The sequence below is a fragment of the Geotrypetes seraphini genome, chromosome 1 (assembly GCF_902459505.1).
Source record: "Geotrypetes seraphini chromosome 1, aGeoSer1.1, whole genome shotgun sequence".
Classification (NCBI taxonomy): domain Eukaryota; kingdom Metazoa; phylum Chordata; class Amphibia; order Gymnophiona; family Dermophiidae; genus Geotrypetes; species Geotrypetes seraphini.
The window spans coordinates 44,368,704-44,388,773 of NC_047084.1; the positions used below are offsets into that span (position 1 = coordinate 44,368,704).

Below are 20,070 nucleotides of genomic sequence, written 5' to 3' on the forward strand. Positions count from 1 at the left end.
GGGGTGGCAGCAGGAAGAATTGGACATCATTTCTGCCCGGAACAGTGTCTCTATGGAGCTTCAGGAAGGCCGTAAAAACCTTCCTCTTTACAAACCAGCGTCTTAATGACATGCACCCAGAAACACCATTCAGAGTTCAACGTAACTGTGCCACCTACTCTCACTCAGATGCTGCATAAAGTAGTATGTTTTATTTTGTCATGTCTATATTGTAAATTTATGTCCTCTCTGTCCTGTCTCAACCATACTGTGAATGTACCTTGTAACCCATTCTGCGCTCCTTTGGGAGGATAGGCTAAATAAATGAGCAACTAAATAAATAAATAAGTTTACCCCAATTCATAATCTAAACATACAGTAACTTCTAATTCTTCATAGACAGTACATTTGCTTTAATGTTGCCTCCTTAAGAAATTACTGCTTACAGTGCATATCTGGTGTTTAATGTATTTTTATAAACTAATTGAAGGGAGGTGCTGCAGTCCGATCTGAAGTATAATTGAGAAATACCTATAGTTTTGCTAAATGTTATTAAGTGAGCATATAGCACAGTTACTTACCATAACAGGTGTTATCCAGGGACAGCAGGCAGCTATTCTCACATATGGGTGACGTCATCCACGGAGCCCGGAAGCGGACAGCCTCGCAAGCAGACTTGCTTGTAGAAACTTTAGAAGTTTTGAGTCAACCGCACCGTGCATGCGCGAGTGCCTTCCCGCCCAGCGTAGGGCGAGTCTCTTCAGTTCAGATAGCTAACAGAGAAGCCAAACAGGGGAGGTGGGTGGATTGTGAGAATAGCTGCCTGCTGTCCCTGGATAACACCTGTTACGGTAAGTAACTGTGCTTTATCCCAGGACAAGCAGGCAGCCCATTCTCACATATGGGTGACCTCCAAGCTAACCAGAATGGGATGGTGGGAGTGTTGGCAACTTAGGAGAATAAAGTTTTTAATACCATCCCATCTGGAGAAAACAGCCAGACAATAGAGAGAGGTGAAAGTATGAACCGAGGACCAGTTAGCAGCTGTGCAAATTTCCTGAATAGGTGTACATCTGAGGAAAGCTACTGAAGCTGCCATTGCTCTGACTTTATGAGCTGTGACTCAACTCTGTAGATGTAGTCCAGCCTGGGCATAGCCGAAAGAAATACAAGCAGCTATCCAGTTGGAGATGGGACACTTAGAGATTGGATGTCCCAACTTGGTTGGATTGAGGGAGACAAAAAGTTGAGGAGCAGATCTGTGTGGTTTGGTGCATTCCAAGTAGAAGGCCAAAGCACGCTTACAATCCAGAGTATGAAGAGCTGATTCTCCAGAATGAGAATGAGGTCTTGGAAAAAACACTGGAAGTACAATGGATTGGTTGAGATGAAATTCTGAAACCATTTTATGTAGAAAGGTAGGATGAGTACGAAGGACCACCTTGTCATGATGGAACACAGTGAAAGGTGGATCAGCAACTAAAGCTTGCAGCTCACTGACTCATGTAGCAGAAGTGAGGGCAATGAGAAACACCACTTTCCAAGTGAGATACTTCAGATGAGCCGTAGACATTGGTTCAAATGGAGGCTTCATCAATTGAGCAAGAACAACATTGAGATCCCAAACCACTGGAGGCGGTTTGAGAGGATGTTTGACATTGAAAAGTCCTTTCATGAATCTGGAAACCACCGGATGAGCAGAGAGGGGGTTCCCTACAATAGGCTGATGGAAAGCAGCAATTGCACTAAGATGGACTTGGATCGATGTAGACTTGAGACCAGAGGTGGATAAGTGCAAAAGATAATCCAGAACAGAAGATAAGGAGGAATCTTGAGGCTCCTTATTGTGAGAAATGCACCACGTAGAAAATCTAGTCCATTTTTGGTGGTAGCATTGTAAAATGTCTCTTTCAGGTTGAGAAAACTGAAGAGGAGTTATGTTGAGAGGTACCAAGCTGTCAGGTGTAGAGACTGCAGGTTGGGATAAAGCAGAGATCCCTGACTCTGTGTAAGCAGAGATGGAAAAAACTGGTAGAAGATATGGCTCCCTGCTGCTGAGTTGAAGTAGAAGGGAGTACCAAGGTTGTCTCGGCCACCGAGGAGCAATCAGAATCATGGTGGCATGATCGTTCTTCAACTTGAGAATGAGAGGGAATGGAGGGAATGCATACAGGAAGAGATTCGTCCATTCCAGTAAGAAAGCATCTGCCTTGAGGCGATGGGAGAATATATCCTGGAGCAGAACTGGGGCACTTTGTGGGGAGCTGCAAAGAGATCTATCTGAGGCGTTCCCCACTGCGAAAAAATGTGATGAAGAGGCGAGAAATTGAGTGTCCATTCGTGAGGTTGCAGAAGACGACTCAAGTTGTCCGCCAAGCAATTTTTCGCCCCTTGGATGTAGACAGCTTTGAGGAAGGTGTTGTGGCGGATTGCCCAGTCCCAAACCTTCAGAGCTTCTTGACAAAGGGAGGGAGATCCCGTCCCGCCCTGTTTGTTGACATAGTACATGGCAACTTGGTTGCCCGTCCGAATGAGGACTACCTGGGCGTTAAGAAGATGTTGAAAAGCTGTGAGAGTATAGAGGATTGCTCCAAGTTCCAACAGATTGATGTGACACTGACGATCCATACTGGTCCAGTGGCCTTGAGTACGGAGACCATCAAGAGGAGCCCCCCAAGCGTAGGTTGAGGAATCTGTTGTAAAGATCTTCTGATGAGGGGGCGTTTGAAACAGCAAGCCTCTGGAGAAATTGGAAGAGAGCATTCACCAGCAGAGAGACTGTTTCAACAAAGGAGTGACTGTAAAGTGTCGAGAGAGTGGATCACAAGCCCGCGTCCATTGAGGAATGCTGAGGTGAAGTCTGGCAAAAGGAGTCACGTGTACTGTGGAGGCCATGTGACCTTTAGTATCATCATGTGTCTCGCAGAGATTGAAAAGCGAGAAGACACTGCATGACATAGTTGAAGGAGAGCTTCCAGACGTTGTTGCGGAAAGAATGCTCCGAGTTTGATAGTGTCCAGAACAGCTCCGATGAATTGAAGATTGTGAAAGGGCTGAAGTTGGGATTTGGGAAAGTTGATTTTGAATCCCAAACGTTGTAGGAACCACGTAGTCCGTTGGGTCGCTAAAACCCCCCATGAGATGTTGAATCCGAGATGAGCCAGTTGTCTAGATAGAAAAACACTTGGAGACTATGGTTCCTTAGAGCTGATGCTACCACCACCAGGCACCTGGTGAATACTCTAGGAGATGAATCCAAGCCAAAGGGTAGCACTCTGTATTGATAATGCAGATTCCCCACCCAAAATCTGAGATACTGATGGGAGATTGGATGAGAGGGGATGTGAGTAGAAACCTCCTTGAGATCCAGAGAACATAACCAATCGTTCTGCTCTATATTGAAAATGGGTCTCAGATCGCCTGTCTTCGTTGGAACTAGGAAATAACGGGAGTAAAACCCCCTGCTCTGCTGTTCCAGGGGAACTTCCTCGATGGCACAGAGACGAAGCAGAGCTTTAGGTTCCTGAAGAAGAAGGGCGGTCCGGAATGGTTTAGAAGGATACTCTCTTGAAGGAAGCTCTGATGGAACCTGAGTGAAAGGAAGAGAGTGTCCATCCCTGATTATTGTGGACTGGAAGGACAGGGGTATGCTCTGTTTAGACAGTCAAAAAGGCTGCGAAGCCTGAGGTGCAGCAGAAGGCTCAGATTTCTGTTGCTTCTGATGGTGCGGTTCCTTGGAAGGGGCTCGAATGTAAGGAGCCGCTTTGGAGCCTAACGCCTCTGAAAAACTGGTGACAATGGAAGCAAAAGATTTTTTGTGTTCTGACAACTGCTTAGTGGCAGCCTCTATGGATTCATCAAAGAGGCCATTGCCCTGGTAAGGAATGTTAGCCAGACGGTCCTGAAGATTAGGATCCATGGTAATGGTGCGAAGCAAGGCCAAGCGGCATAGTGCTACAGAAAAACAGTGGCTTAGTCGACAGTTCAAAGGCATCGAGGCAATCCGAGTTGTGACAGAGTAGTAGTGATGTCTTAGAACTCGAAATGCCTATGTAAATCCAGGTTCTTCAGAAAACCTGGAAGAAGAGCAATAAGGAACTTGATATAGACGGCGTCCAAACTTGTACATAGTCTTACCCTCCCTTCCAGAAGGAACAGTAGCATAGACCTTGGAACGATGGCTTCCTTACAAAAAGGTCTCCAGAAGGAGGGATTGGAGAGATAATTGTGAATTCTCAAACCCTTTGCAATGCAGAGATCTATATCTCGAGATCAATTTGCCTGGAACAGCAGGTATAGCATAAGGAGTCTCCAGACAATGTTTGAAAGCTTGAGATAAAAGCTTGTTAAGAGGAAGCTTAAATGACTCTGCAGGAGGTTGAGGGATATGCGTGACTTCGAAATACTCCTTAGAGCAGTGTTTTTCAACCTTTTTACACCTATGGACCGGCAGAAATAAAATAATTATTCTGTGGACCGGCGGGTGAAGAACACTGGGCTAAGTCGTGGGCCAGATCCCGCCCCCATAATAGTACTAATTGCACCTTGCACGTCCCGTGCCTCATCTGGAAGCCTTCCCTCTGACGTTGCAACGTCAGAGAGAAGGCTTCTGGTTCAGGCGCAGGATACCCGTAGGAGCCACTGCCCGTGGATTTGTGTACTGAATCAGTTAGGAAGAGGGAGCTGGCTCGAAGATAACGCCGCATCGATCGCACCATGAACTGGCGGTTGAAGAACACTGTTTTGGGCCTGATGCACGTGCTGGCCCTGTGGACTGGCAGGAAATTTCTGTGGACCGGCACTGGTCCATGGACCGGTGGTTGAAGAACACTGCCTTAGAGTATTGAGAACCAGCATTGAACTAAATGTCGAGATCATCAGCTGATCCGGCAAGTCCTTGCCTCGAGAAGGGCTCGATGACCTCGAGGTGCCTGGAGCAGAGAACGAAGGTAAAGCCTCTCTGGAGAAGTGACAATCCAAAGAATATGGCGACTTGGAGGAGGTAATGAAAGCAGCTGATTCCTCAGGGTCCAGAAGCAATGACCTGGAGCGAGGAGTTGAGGGCCTCGAAGAACTGTAAGGTCTGGAATGAGGATCAGACGAAAAAGGCTGCTGTTTAAAAGATCTGCGTCTCGATTGATGTCTCGATGAATGCCTCGATCGGCAACGAGAGTGGTGCTTGGAAGCAGGTCTCGAGGATCGAGGAAACTTCGCCCTATGTATGGCAACAGGCAACACTGCTGGTGAATGGATAGGGCTCGAAGCTGTAGATCGAAACTCAGTGGTTTGGATCGAGAAATCTCGAAGCACTCCCAAAGACTCTGCTCCTTGTATGGAGTGTGCGGATTCCTATCGAGACACTCACAAAGAATCTACTCCTTGCATAGAGTGTGAAGGTTCCAATCGAGACATTCGCAAAGAATCTATTCCTTGCATCAAGTGTGTAGTAGCCAGACCAGACACTTGCAAAGACTGTGCTCCTTGCATAGAGTGTGAAGGTTCCAATCGAGACACTCGCAAAGAATCTGCTCCTTGAATAGAGTGTGAAGCTTCAGCTCGAGGCACAAGCAGGGACTAGAACTCGCGGGAGACTGCTGTTAATTGCCTAGGCTGGATTACAGGAGGCATTGTCGAGGCAGAAGTTATTTGCTCAATAACTGAACAAATTGCTGCTCCAACATGGTCTGGAGAGAAGCCTGCAAAAGTGGATCCGCATCTGAAACCGGACCACTTGCTGAGGCTAAAGGCTCCAAGGTGGCAGTGGAGATGAGGACCAACGCAGGAACCTTCTGCTGAGGTATCTGACCTGAGGGGAGCTCAGGGGAAGATAAAGCAGGTGTACTCGAGGCTAAAGACGATCCAAACGAGGAAAGTCTGATGAGGCTCGAGGTCGGTAGAAGCAGGAGTATCCTCGCTGGAAGGTGGGACCAAGGTAGCACTCGAGGTCGAGGGTGTCACCGAGGAGTTCATACTGAAGAATTTCTCCATGAAAACTCAATGACGTTTAAGGGCTCAAGGTTGAAGAGTAGCCCAGTGCGCGCACGACTTCGGATTATAGGCAGGTCCAATTCGTGAAAGAAATTGCACGCTGGCAGTGGCCGTGACCGGCCGGGACATAGGAGGGAAGAGAGCCGCTGTGAAGTTGAAGCCCGCAGGCTGCAGTCGCGCGGCCTGGCCCACCAGTCAGTCACTGAAAAAGAAATTTTAAATAAGTCTTTTTTTTTTTTTAAACTATAAAGAAAGAAAGTAACACAGTGATTCGCGAAAAAAATAAACACAAACTGCGGTGAGAGAAGGCACAAAGTAACAAAGTTAAATGCAGAGAGTCAAAGACAGAGTTCTCGGCTCCACGGAAAACTGAGGAGATTCGCCCAACGCTGGGTGGGAAGGCACTCGCGCATGCGCGGTGCGGCTGATTCGAAACTTCTAAAGTTTCTACAAGCAAGTCTGCTTGCGAGGCTGTCCGCATCCGGGCTCCGTGGATGACGTCACTCATATGTAAGAATGGGCTGCCTGCTTGTCCTGGGATAACAGGTGAATACAGTTTTTTTTCATATGGGTATTAAGTTAGAGTGTATATATAATAGGGTACCTATGGGCTCTTTTACAAAGCCGCGCTAGCGGCTGCACTGTGCTAACGGCCCCGAAGCCCATAGAGATTTAAAGGGCTTCGGGGCTGTTGCCGCACGGCAGCCGCTAGCTCGGCTTTTTAAAAGAGGCCATTAGTGTTATTACGATACATATGTTGTGCCTGATTTATAAAGGATAAGAAATGATTAAAAATTGATTTAAAAAACCCACAATTTTTTATATAAAATAGAACTGAAGGCCAATTTATAAAACACATATCCAAAAAAGCTCAGATAAATAACATTTCAATGACTTAACAATGATTAGAAAATAAATATTTACTAGAACTTCACAATAAAAATAAGAATTGTCATCTTCAGAATATAATCATCGGTCTTTTTTTTTTTACAAATATTCTTCAAACGTAGGATCATTGGAAAAATATTTATCAAGAGGTTCTAATGGTGAACAATAAAAATGTTTGTCTCATAAATATTGAAGAACTAAGGCCAATACTGGGCAGACTTGCATGGTCTGTGATTGTATATGGCCGTTTGGTTGAGGATGGGCTGGGGAGGGCTTCAATGGCTGGGATGGTGTAGATGGGCTGGAGTGAGCTTTGATGGAGACTTCAGTAGCTGGAACCTAAGCACAGTGCCGGGCAGAGCTTTGGATTCTTGCCCGGAAAAAGCTAAGAAGAGAAAAAGAAATTAAATTGAATCAGGTTGGACAGACTGGATGGACCACTTGGGTCTTTATCTGCCGTCATCTACTATGTTACTAAAGACAACACATTTTGATTATCAGGGTCTGATAATCCAAATGAGTTCTGCACTTGCCTGCAGTGATAAACACTTAGGCCCATATTCTTTAAACAACACATTAACTTAGGTGCCGTTAGACACTCTGTCAGCGCCTAAGGCACTGTTCATACTCGAATATAAGTTGATCCGAATATAAGTCGAACCCCCCTATTTTCCCCCAAAACAGGAGGAAAAATAGTTGACCTGAATATAAGACGGGAGCTTATATTCAAGTGTCATGCCCTGCCAGGATCTGCACCCAGTGTCCTCTCCTTCTTGCCCTGCTATGCCAGGCTCTGCACTCAGCCTCCCTCCCTGCTAGTTTCTGTACCCAGCCCCCTTCCCTCCCTGCCCTGCAAAGCTCTGCACCCACCCCTCTTTCCCCCCCTGCCTACCAGGCTATGCAGCCAGTCTCCCTCACTACTTGCTCTGCACCTGTCCCACCTCATCTTCCACCTGGTGGTGTAGTGGTAGGCTGGGACAGTAGAGATCCCTCACGTCTCCCATCCCAGCCCATACTACTAATAATTTATTGTTACCCTCCTCCCCCATGTACCTTTTCTATTATCCCTGGTGGTCCAGCAGTGCACCTCCTTCCGAGCTCGGGGCTTGCAGCCCACAGGAGCAAGTTTCACAAGTTTTCACCCAGCCCTGCGCCAGTCGCTGAATGGCTGCCACCAGTTCTCGCGGGACCTGGTGCCAGCTCGAGAAGCTCGCTCACTTTCCTTCCACAGGTCAAGCACCTCTGAATCTTTCCTCCAGCATGCCCCCCTCCCACAGATGCAGCACCTTTCTCCCTTCCCTTTAGCTCCAGTCTCCCTACACACACTGCTCCAGCACCCTCTTCCTTCCCTCCAGCTTTAGCATCTCTCTGCCTTTGCTTCAGTTCCAGCCCCCTCCCCCCTCCTGTGGGTCCAGCACATCTCTCCCTTCTGTCCAACTCCAGTCCCCCTCTGCAGGTCTTGCAGCTCCCTCCTTTTCCTTCAGTTCCAGCACCATTCTCCCTTCCCTTCCCTTCCCTCCAGCACCAGCCCCTCTCCAGTTCCAACCCCCCTCCTGTGCCCTTCCCTCCAGCCCCAGCCCATCTCTGCCTTGCATTGCCTTCTCTTCTTTTCTATCCCCCTTTCCTGTGGTTCTAGCATATATGACCTCTAGCTGCCTTCCTTGCTGTCCAACGCCTGTTTTCTACATCCAGCACTGGACTGCAGCACATTCTCGCCTTACCACGAGTTCTCTTTCCCCCCTACCTCTGGCCCACCTTCTGAAGCCAGCTGTTCACGGCCTTTCCTCCACTGGGTCCCTTTACTTCCTGTCTTTGTGAAAACAAGAAGTTGCATCATGAGGATAGGACCCGGCAATGGGAAGGCACAAGCAGGCCTGTATCAAATCGGCTGGATCCGGAAAGTAGATTGGCAGTAGGGAAGGAGGGAGGAAAGAAGACTCAAGGAGCGGTAAGCACAAGCTTTTTTTCCCCCTGTGGCTTTTTACCATTCCCATGTGGCAGTAAAAAGCTTTGCTCCCACATCTTAGGTAAAAGCTCTGTTTTCCTTTTTCTTTACCACAAATTTACCATAGCTACCCACGATTACCCTTCCCCGTGTCATTCTCTACCTGAAATTCTCAAGGACGCCACTTTCTAGGCGTATCCACAATTTCAGGGATGCCCATTGGAAAAACCCGCGTCTAATGGAATAGGCATGGGTGTGGAATGGGCATGGTTTCAATATGGGCATCCTTTGATTCATTTGCAAAACAATGAGCGACCTAGGGCGCCCATATCATGCCTACATTGTAGGCGATTGAAAACCAGGTCTACTTTTGAGCTTAGTTTGGGCTTCAAATAGATCCGAGTTCTATGGACAGATCTTAGGCACAGTTTGGACGTCCTTAATGTGATCTGCTAAACAGCTCTCTGGGTTTTTATTTTTCTTCATTAAGCTCAAAATACATTTAATAATGCACCACATAAACAGGGCACATCAAAACAGATATATCACATGCAAAACCTTCTATTTTTGTGAACAAACAGCAATTCTGTTTGCTAATTAGAGGAAAAGATCCATTAACTGAAACACAGCACATGAAAAACACAGCTTTAAGTTGAGAATATGGGAGTTCCATTTGTAAGTTCTTCAGTTTGAGAGACTTTCTTCAACAGTTACACTTGCTATATGTTTGATTTTAAAACAATATATCAAGTACTTCAAGAGACAGGACATGTAGAATAAACTAGCTGTGATTAAAAATTTTTTATTGAGTCTTACCAGAGTTTCTGTAGCTGTAAAAAGAAAAACACTTGCAAAATACACAAGAAAAAAAAGGGATATTAGATCAATTTTCCCATTTCCGTAAAAGGCTTTTCAGTTAAAAATAACATAACATTTTATCTTCCCTCATTACACAATGCTTCAATTCAATGTCAGCAGTCTCTGAAAAAAAATTATTTTAATTACAAGGATGAATGAGGGTGGCTCCAGGAATGCAAATGTGGCTAATAAAACTGAGATTAGCTACACTTGCTCTTCTATTCTTTTTCAGGTCAGTGGATTCATAACCTCCCTGGTTTCTCAATTTCTATTATAAATCTGGGTAGATGTTCCAAATTGTCTACTCAGAACTGCTCACTAACCTTTCCTACCTCCCTTTCCTGCAGGGTTCCCAAATATTTACCTAGGCTTGAAACCTCTGTTGCATCTTAAAATAATGATATTTACATTTCATCATTTCTCCTTTCTGACAATCTATATTCACTGCCATTCTTCTAAGTACTGTAGATATGGACAAGGCTTAAAATAACCAATGACATTTAAGTAAATCATCTCATACTAAAAAAAAATCAATTTTCAGAAAATCTGATTTATTTTTCCTAAAGAAAAAGATACAATCACTGTCATATCCCACCCATTGCAAGAGCTAAATTTAAGATTTCAGTGTCCATAAGCAGGTGAAAGTTAGAGATCCTTCCTTGGAGCTCCTACCTGGAGACTGGAATGTGCTATGGTGGTGCCTCTTTGAAGTGGCTCGATTTGACTGCCATATGGAAAGAGGCAGAAGGTTCCTTTCTGGCCTGGGTACCTGCCACTTTCAATATTTGGAACCCTATATTGCCTATGCCTAGATCCAGATTTAAGTCCCCTACACTTCTTGCTTCAGGGGATACCACTGGCACATATTAAGCAGATAGGGCTTCTTCACAATACTTCTGCCAGGTTACTGATGGGTGCTAAAAGTAGACGCATAACATAGTAACATAGTAGATGATGGCAGACTGCCCGTCTGCCCAAACTGATTCAATGTAAATTTTTTTTATTTTTTCTTCTTAGCTATTTCTGGGCAAGAATCCAAAGCTCTACCTGGTACTGTGCAAAAGAATAGTCTTACTGGGTCAGACCAATGGTCCATCAAGCCCAGTAGCCCGTCCTCACGGTGGCCAATCCAGGTCACTAGTAGCTGGCCAAAAACCAAAGAGTAGCAACATTCCATGTTACCAATCCAAGGCAAGCAGTGGCTTCCCTCCATGTCCTTCTCAATAGCAGACTATGGACTTTTCCTCCAGGAAATTGTCCAAACCTTTCTTAAAACCAGCTACATTATCCACTCTTACCACAACCTCTGGCAATGCGTTCCTATTGGTTTTTAAAACTATTTCCCTGTAACTGTATTTCCCTCTTTCTCTGAAGGAGCTGCAATGGCAGCTACTTGAATCTCATAAAATCTAAAGTTCTGACAATTGTTTTATATACTTATAAGAAGCTACACCAGCATATTAGGCAGATCTATTATTAGTCCATTAATGGGCATACCTTATTATTTTTATGTTTCAACAGTTTATTGATGACTGTACATTCATATAACAATAATATACAAGGATACATACTCTGGTCTGCCATTATAATAATTTCTGTGAAAGCATTACAGGAAGAACCAAACAACTGCACAGCAATAATAACAAAAAACAGGTTCCTATCATGTCATCTGAATGTTTTCATTTTTATTGGAACAAACATTCCCCATAACCCAACCTTATGAAAAACCACCATTCCAAACCCCTTCCCACCCCCCTTTCATACATGGTCCATAGCCCTACAAGTCCCGTCCACTTGTACCCCTCCCCCTAACAGTCCCAATTTATTTAACAATAAGGTACATCTTTTATGGTGCAATATCCTCAAGTATGGGTCCCATAGCTTCAAAAAGACAGTATTCCTCTTATGAGATCATTTAGCATCTCTGGCCTCCCAACATGCCAAAGTGTGGAGGGCAACTCACCATTGCCAGATATTGTGGGGCTCAGTAGCAGTCCAGTGTTGAAGGATACACTTCCTAGCCACCAACCCCATCTTACGGCACAGAATTCTGGACTCTTTATTCACCAGACGCACTACTTGTTCCACTGTGCCTTGTATGGGAGTCCCAAATACCCTTCTCATAAAACATAGAATAGCCTTCCAATAACTTTGTATTTTTTCACATAACCAAAACCTATGTCCTAGTGTCCCATCTGCAAGGCTATAATTCAAACATTTCCAACTAGATATCTCCCCCAATAATAAAGTTGTTTCTCTATAATAACACTCCTGCACAGTAGCACTGCAGATCAGCGCAACTAGGCCTCGCAAGTGGACTGTCATATCCCAGCCTCATAATGACAAATGCAAATACTTTTCCCACCCCCACCCCCTTTAAGATAGGGGCTCATATCTTTGCCTGGGAATATGCAAAGAAGCTGTTTATACAAGCTAGAAATTGTAAACATTTCATCAGTATCAGTCCCCAAAAAAGGAACACACTCTCTCGCTGTGATGGGAAGTATGTCCCATCACGTGAGAGAGTGCCGCCCCGAGGGAAGGCTACATAAGAGTTGATCTCTCCCCAGAGTACCCAGGGTTAAACAGGGAATAACTGGGTTCAACTAGTTCCTAATGGGGTAGTTCTAGTCACAGTGGAAGACAAGGTGGTTGGTGTTAGGAACCAGCTACACCTATTGCTCTGGAGTAATCTGTTGCCCAATAGTAAAGACTGAATGACCTTGCCATTGGACTTGAATAACTAATTTGCATCCTAATTTGCATAAGAATCAAGTGACAAGTTGTGGCAGTGGTGGGATCTAGCACCCCATACAGGTGGATTACAAATTGATTTGATGCTGTTGGGAATACACTGCTGACAGAACCTGACAAAGGTGGATTACAAGTTCTGGTGATTCAAAGCCGGTTATGGAACCTAATGTTTGGTAGCCAGGATCTGGAGATCCCGAAGTCGGAGGCCTTGTGGGCACAGGTGGAACGGACAGGTGGAACTCCCAACACAGTTTCCAGTGCAGAGAGAGTCCAGGATTTACAGAGCAGTGATTGAGTGAGGAGGTGCCAGTGGAGCGGAGGCGTCCAGAGTGGAGCAGGCCCACAGACTAAAACCCCAAGGCTGAGACTCACCAGTGCATCAGGTAAAGGGTGCCTGGGCTCGCTGGTGGAGGATAGGGTAGGTTTTAGTGCCGCTGACCAGGGCAACAGGGCAACTCCGGAGTTGTGAGGAATCACACTTGGGTTTTCCTTGTTGTTTGTTTCTTTCCACAGGACCATGGCATCGGAAGGTCTTATAAAGTGGATGTTGGAGCAACTGACTGCCCAGTAGGAGGCAGCGGATAGACAGCTCATCAAAGCCCTGGATCAACAAGCCCTGCAGCAACAACCACTATTGCAATTGGTGGAAATACAAACACAGGAGTTCAGGAACTTGGCAGCCGGACTACAACAAAGAGAGGTACCAAGGAGCTTTGAAGGGGGACTCACCAATGATGGGGTTGGGGCCAAAAGGGGCGAGTGGCAGAAGGGGCTAGCCCTCACAAAGTTGGCACCTGAAGATGATCCGGAGGCTTTTCTTGTGACTTTTGAGCAGGTGGCTGACAGTTGCAGGTTCGCCCCTAGAACAGTGGGCTATATGCCTTGCTCCATTTTTGTCCGGGGAAGCTCAAGCCGCTTATAGGGCTTTGGACAGTACAAAAGCCCTAGACTATGTAGCGGTGAAGACAACCATACAGGACAGACTAGGCCTCACGAATTAGAACTAGCAAAGGAAGTTTAGAGGCCAGACCTTTCAGAAAGGGGAAAGGCCAAGAGCAGTGGATCAACGCTGGCTGACCTTGCATACAAGTGGTTGGAGCCAGAAAAACAAACAGGACCAGAAGTAATGCAGGCAATAGTCCTGGAACAGTTCCTGAATATCCTTCCCCCATTAGTAAAGACCTGGGTGACCAGGCTGGGCCCGGGGTCACTGGAAGGAGCAGTACTCTGGGGAGAGGTCAACTCTGATGTAGCCTTCCCTTGGGTCGGCACTCTCTCACATGATGGGACATACACCCCATCACACTCGCCCATATGTTTACTCAGTTGTTCCCGGTCTACAGTGGCCTAGTAATGTTTCAGCTGACAGCAGGCAAATCTATTCCCCTATTTGATGCCCACCCTTCTCTTAATGTCTAAAAACTCTTGCAAAGTCCCATCTTCTTTCAATATCTGTTCTAATCTCCAGAAAACCTCCTTTTCCCAGTACATAAAGGCCACATTCTCATTTCCTGAATGAAATAAAATATGGCCCCTCAGAATCCCCTCCCAAATATGTAACCAACCATCCACTATAAAAGTCTCAATATAATCTCACTGGAATCTAGGCACTTTTCATATGCAGAAGAAAGTAAAAATGATAAGAGGCATAGCAAGCCTGTTCCATCAGGCATTGGGTTAGCAGTACCCAATGATCCACATGCCTCAGTAAGCACGCATAATTGTAATTCTGTTTGTCTGGGCCCCCAAACTCCCACATTGCCAACCTCCTATCATATAACCAAAATCCAATTTTGACTTCTTATATGCCCAACAAAAATGGGCAAATCTATTCAATTTAACAACATCTTTTTTAAACAAACAAATGGGAAGAGTTTGAAACAAATATAGACATTTGAGCAATATCATAATTCATATTAAATTAACCCTGCCCAATAAAGCAACTGCTCTCCACTTCTCTAAGAGCTGACCTGAAAACTATGATGTGAGGAGCTTCCTTCACACTAAACACTAGTTAGGCAGTTGCCCCCCCTGTGAGGGGGTCAGGGATCCTCCCTCACCAGTGATGCACATGCACCTTTGGGCAGCAGGGGGAGCTAGCTCAAGGATAAGTGGAGGCCGCACCTTCAAAAAGATATAAAAAGGATGGAGTCAGTCCAGAGGAAGGCTACTAAAATGGTATGTGGTCTTCATCATAAGGCGTATGGGGACAGACTTAAAGATCTCAATCTGTATACCTTGGAGGAAAGGCGGGAGAGGAGAGATATGATAGAGACATTTAAATACCTACGTAATGTAAATGCGCAAGAGTCAAGTCTCTTTCATTTGAAAGGAAACTCTGCAATGAGAGGGTATAGGATGAATTTAAGAGGTGCTAAGTTCTGGAGTAATCTAAGGAAATACTTTTTTACAGAAAGGGTGGTAGGTGCATGGAACAGTCTTTCAAAAGAGGTGGTAGACACAGAAACTGTGTCTGAATTAAAAAGGGCCTGGGATAGGCACGTGGGATCTCTCAGAGAGAGAAAGAGATAATGGGTACTGCAGATGGGCAGACTGGATGGGCCATTTGGTCTTTATCTGCCATCATGTTTCTATGTTTCATAAGGCACTGAGCCTATGCAGCTCGGTGCTGAAGCACATTGGGAGAATGAAGCTGAAGCAGAGTGGTGGGTCTCAGCTAGAAAGGACAAAATGCATGGTATCAACATATTTCTGATGACCACAACTTAAGCAGTCACCCTATGCCAGATTGGCAATTAGTAGGCATGGTAAATATAGGGCTCCTTTTACGAAGATGCACTAGCGGTTTTATCGAACGCACTGGATTAGTGCGCGCTAGCAAAAAATCTACTGCCTGCTCAAAAGGAGGCGGTAGTGGCTAGCGCATGTGGCAATTTAGCACACGCTATTCCGCACATTAAGCCCCTAGCACCCTTCGTAAAAGGAGCCCATAGTTGTTCTGGCCATACAATCTGTAACAGTATATTTCTGACTTGAGAATAATGATCTCTTATTCTGGAAAATGATTTTAAAAAACTAGCTATATATACTGGTACAGTAATACCTTGGATTACGAGCATAATCCGTTCCAGGAGCATGCTCGTAATCCAAAATGCTCATTTATCAAAGCGAGTTTCCCCATAGGAAATAATGGAAACTCGCTTTGATGCGTTCCCCCCCCCCCCCCGAGAACCGGCATTGCTCCCCTCGAAGGCCCCCCCCCCCTGTGATCAGGCACCCCCCCTGCGATCCGGCACCCCCCCTGCCTCGAACCGGCACCCCCCTGACACGTTTGGGCACCCCCCCAACACAATCCGACATCCCCCCCGACACAATTGGGCACCCCCCCTCTGCTTCTTACCCTCATCTGGGCACTCTAGAAGATCGGACTCCTGGTCTGCTGGGCCTTGAGCATCTGAGCATGCTCAAGGCCTGCGAGTTCATGTTCACGTTCAGAAGGTGAACTCGCAGGCCTTGAGCATGCTCAGATGCTCAAGGCCCAGCAGACGAGGGCCGATCTTCAAGAGTGCCCAGATGAGGCTAAGAAGCGGCGGGGGGGGGGGTGCCCAATTGTGTCGGGGGGGGGGTCGGATTGTGGCGGGGGGTGCCCAATCGTGTCGGGGGGGTCGGATCGTGGCGGGGGGGTGCCCAATCGTGGCGGGGGGGGGGATCAGATCGTGGCGGGAGGGTGCTGGTTCGAGGCAGGGGGGGTGCCGGATCGCAGGGGGGGGGTGCTCGTAAATCGAGCCATGCTCGGTTTCCGAGGCACCGATTTTGCCAATGTTTTGCTCGTCTTGCAAAACACTCGCAAACCGGTGCACTCGTAAACCGAGGTACCACTATATTTGGTCAGTGATAGGACCGTTTTAATTTTGCTATGTCTGAGTGAAGCTGAGCTGGAAAGCTGAGTATTGTATTTTATAATGTGTTAATAAGCAATGCATTTTATATTTGAATGTATGTTACCCAATTTTGTGATGCTTTATTTTGCCATATTTATTTATTATGACGCTTTTTGAGGCTGAGAGGAAAGTCAGATAATCAAACTAAAATAAATATGAGGGTTACCTTCCCACTCCAAGGGAATGTGTCCTGCTTCATATTCATATTCCTTTTTCTTCACTGGTTCCACTGTTCTTCTTTCCCGAGTGGTCTGTCCTAGAAGGAAAAAAAATGTTTTGTTTAAATCTGACATCAGAATGTTACTCATTTACATATGCTTTTTACAGCAAAGACAGTCTAATCAGATCCATTAAGAACATAAGAATTATTATAAAGGCAGTCTCCGAGTTACAGATGCCTGACTTAACTACAACTCGTACTTACGAACGCAGTTGATGCTTCATTTGATTTCACTGAACAGTATTTCCAGTGGCATAGACTCCTATATTTCTCCTGTAGCAGATTCAGGAATGATGCATAGCCACATTAAGAACAGTGTGTGGCTGTGCATGCTATACCTTAGAGGGAACACTGGTAGGGACAGTTGGCCCTTTCGCCAGCTGGATGCAGAGGTAAGCAGCAAGAATCTTAAAATCTACAATTTCTGAGTTACATACAAATCCAACTTAAGAACATCTTTAAAAACATAACTCGTTCTTAACCCGGGGACTGCCTGTACTGAGACAGATTGAAGGTTCATGAAGCCCAGTATCCTGTCTCCAACAGTGGCCAACCCAGGTCCCAAGTACCTAGCTAAAGTCCAAGTAGTAAAACAGATTTTATGCTGATTATCCTAGGAATAAGCAGTGGATTTCCGCAAGCCTTCTCAATAATGGCCTTTGGACTTCTCGTTTAGAAAATTATCCAAGCCCTTTTTAAACCCCGCTAAGCTAATTGATTTCACCACATTCTCTGGCAAAAAATTCCAGAGTTTAATTACACATTGTATGAAGAAATATTTTCTCCGGTTTGTTTTAAATCTACTCTACTTAGTAGCTTCATCGTATGCTGCCTAGTCCTAGTATTTTTGGAAAGAGTGAACACTCAGCATTTTATAGACCTCTATCATATCACGTCTGACCTTTATCATATCACCCATATCACACATTTGCAAGGATACCTTAAGTGGAATTTTGCACCTAAAGCAAGAACTTGTGGATGCAATTGGAGGAATTTCTTCTCCTAATCTGTGTCCACCCTGATACATCAAATATAGATATCCTCCCACCAATAAAAATGTACTCAATGTACCTGTTTTGGCTTCTAGAAAATAGAATAAAAATGTGTGTCTTTTTGGACTTCTCACATGGCAGTAAGTCATAAAACCAGGCCAGCAGTATATAAAATTTGAAAACAGGACTATTACATAGCTGCTCTCCAAGAGCCACTAAACCTTTCAGCAAGAGGAACGGTGCCAGCACAAATAGATTAAGACCAGCATATAAGCGAATAAAGCTAAAACAAATTGGCATCAGCTTATTAGAACAGAGGAATGCACTTCAATTATTCACCCACATTAGTAAGCATATTAATTACAATTAGAAAGGGTAAAATTAGCACCAGCCAATTGGCAACCTGTGACAGTGTGTAATAACTGACAGTAGAAACCTACTGAATTTTGCTACTGGTCTGGCAAACGAAAAAAAAAAAAAATCTATAAATAATCACATTTTAAATGATTCGTAATTTAAAATGTGGTCTTGGAAATGTACATTATGATTTTTTTATTATTATTTTTGTCTTGTCTTTTGTTTCTGATAACAACTCACAAAGACAGCTGCCTAAGGCACACTACTGCTTAAGTAACCATAATCATGGAAAATAATATTGTAGAATGCATATTCACCGATGAAAACTAAAACAAAAACTGTGGATACAGATGTTCTGGAGATAATTTATTAAACACTGACATATAAAACCATGAAAATTCAATTAAAAAAGTACAATGATAAAAAAATACTGTGATAAAAATCCAACCGGACCCTACACAGTCCGTGTTTCAGTGAACACGCCTTCCTCAGGGGTCCAATGGTTTGCAAACTCACATATAAAGAATTGGACTGAAAACAGTCTATTGTCTTTAAATGTGAGAAAAGAACATTTTTTTTTTGCTACTTCAGCTTGTCTACGGTGTTCCAAGAGGAAATAGAACAAAGAACCGGCGTGGCTCACTGTAGCAGTGATGGAAGCAATCAGAGATAAGAAGACTTCGTTTAAGGAATGGAAAAGGACAAAAACGGACGAAAACTGGAAAAAGCACAAACAACATCAAAGCAAGTGCCATAAGGCGGTGAGAGGGGCCAAAAGAGGCTATGAGGAAAATATACCTAAAAACTATCGCCCTATAGCCAATCTACCCCTAATCTCTAAACTTACTGAAAAAATTATTCATTCTCAATTAACAGAATTTTTCGACAAAACTCACGCTCTTCATCCTTGTCAAACTGGATTTCGCTCTTCATACTCCACGGAACTATCCTTACTAGGTCTTATTTCAACTATACACTACTATCATGAACATCAGAAATCTGTTCTTTTAATTTCTCTAGACTTATCTTCAGCCTTTGATACGATTGACCCTCCTCTTCTTCTGTCCAGATTAAAAGACTGTGGTATCACAGGCAGTGCCCTTTCCTGGTTTTCATCCTATTTTCATGAACGCTTCTTCAAAGTCAAAGTAAAAAACGAAACCGCTCCAATCACACCACAAACATTTGGAATTCCACAAGGTTCTATTTTATCTCCCTTACTTTTCAACATATTTCTATCTCCTTTTCTTACTTTGGCACAGTCTATAGGATTTACAATATATGCCTATGCCGATGATATACAGCTCCTTCACCCTATCAATACCTCCAACATCTCAGACATAAATCAAATAAATAATAAATTAAATACTATAAGTGACTGGCTATATTCAAATAAACTCTCACTTAATGTCGAAAAATCCTGCGGGCTTCTTCTACCAATAAAAAGATCCGAATCACTTTTAGGAACAATATCAATCAAATCTCGACCTCTCCAAATGGAAAACAAAATAAAACTCCTTGGTGTCATACTTGACAGTGAACTTACTTTCCATGACCATATAAGTTCGGTCGTAAAGACTTGTTTTTTTAAACTCCGTACCATTAGATCATTATGCCCTTTACTAGACACTGACTCAATTAACATACTGATACATTCCCTAGTCATTTCCCACCTAGACTACTGCAATTCTCTTCTAAACGGACTTCCTCAAAAAGAGCTCCGACGTCTTCAATTAATACAAAACGCTGCTATAAAACTAATATACAAAAAAGGAAAATTTGAACATGTTACTCCTCTACTCAAAGAGGCCCACTGGCTCCCTATCACTCACCGCATAACCTACAAAATCATTCTACTCTCATTTAAAATTAAACATTCCCATCAACCACTATTCCTCGATAAATTACTGATTCCACAATGTTCCCCTCGCACACTTAGATCTACTGACCAAAAACTCCTTTTCATTCCTTCTCTTAAAGATTCCTACTACACCCGAAAAACTAATTTTGCAGTAACCGCTCCTACACTATGGAACTCTCTTCCACAATACCTTCGGGATGAACAAAATCTAAATAATTTCAAGACTGGCTTAAAGACCTTCCTATTCCAAGACGCTTATGACCGCCCCTAGATCCCTTTCTCTCTTTTTTTACTTCGCTTTTTAATATGAGTAAGTAATCGCTCCA

General features: G+C 44.4%; 1 protein-coding gene across 1 annotated transcript in view; it reads right to left on the reverse strand.

Moving 5' to 3' along the window:
* The window catches only part of NDUFAF2 (NADH:ubiquinone oxidoreductase complex assembly factor 2), a 224,835-nt gene that overhangs the window by 54,599 nt on the left and 150,166 nt on the right, over nt 1–20,070 (reverse strand). Inside the window, exon 2 of the mRNA XM_033930616.1 lies at nt 16,481–16,570. Within this exon, the coding sequence (XP_033786507.1) occupies nt 16,481–16,570 (90 nt within the window). The remainder of the gene's footprint in view (nt 1–16,480; nt 16,571–20,070) is intronic.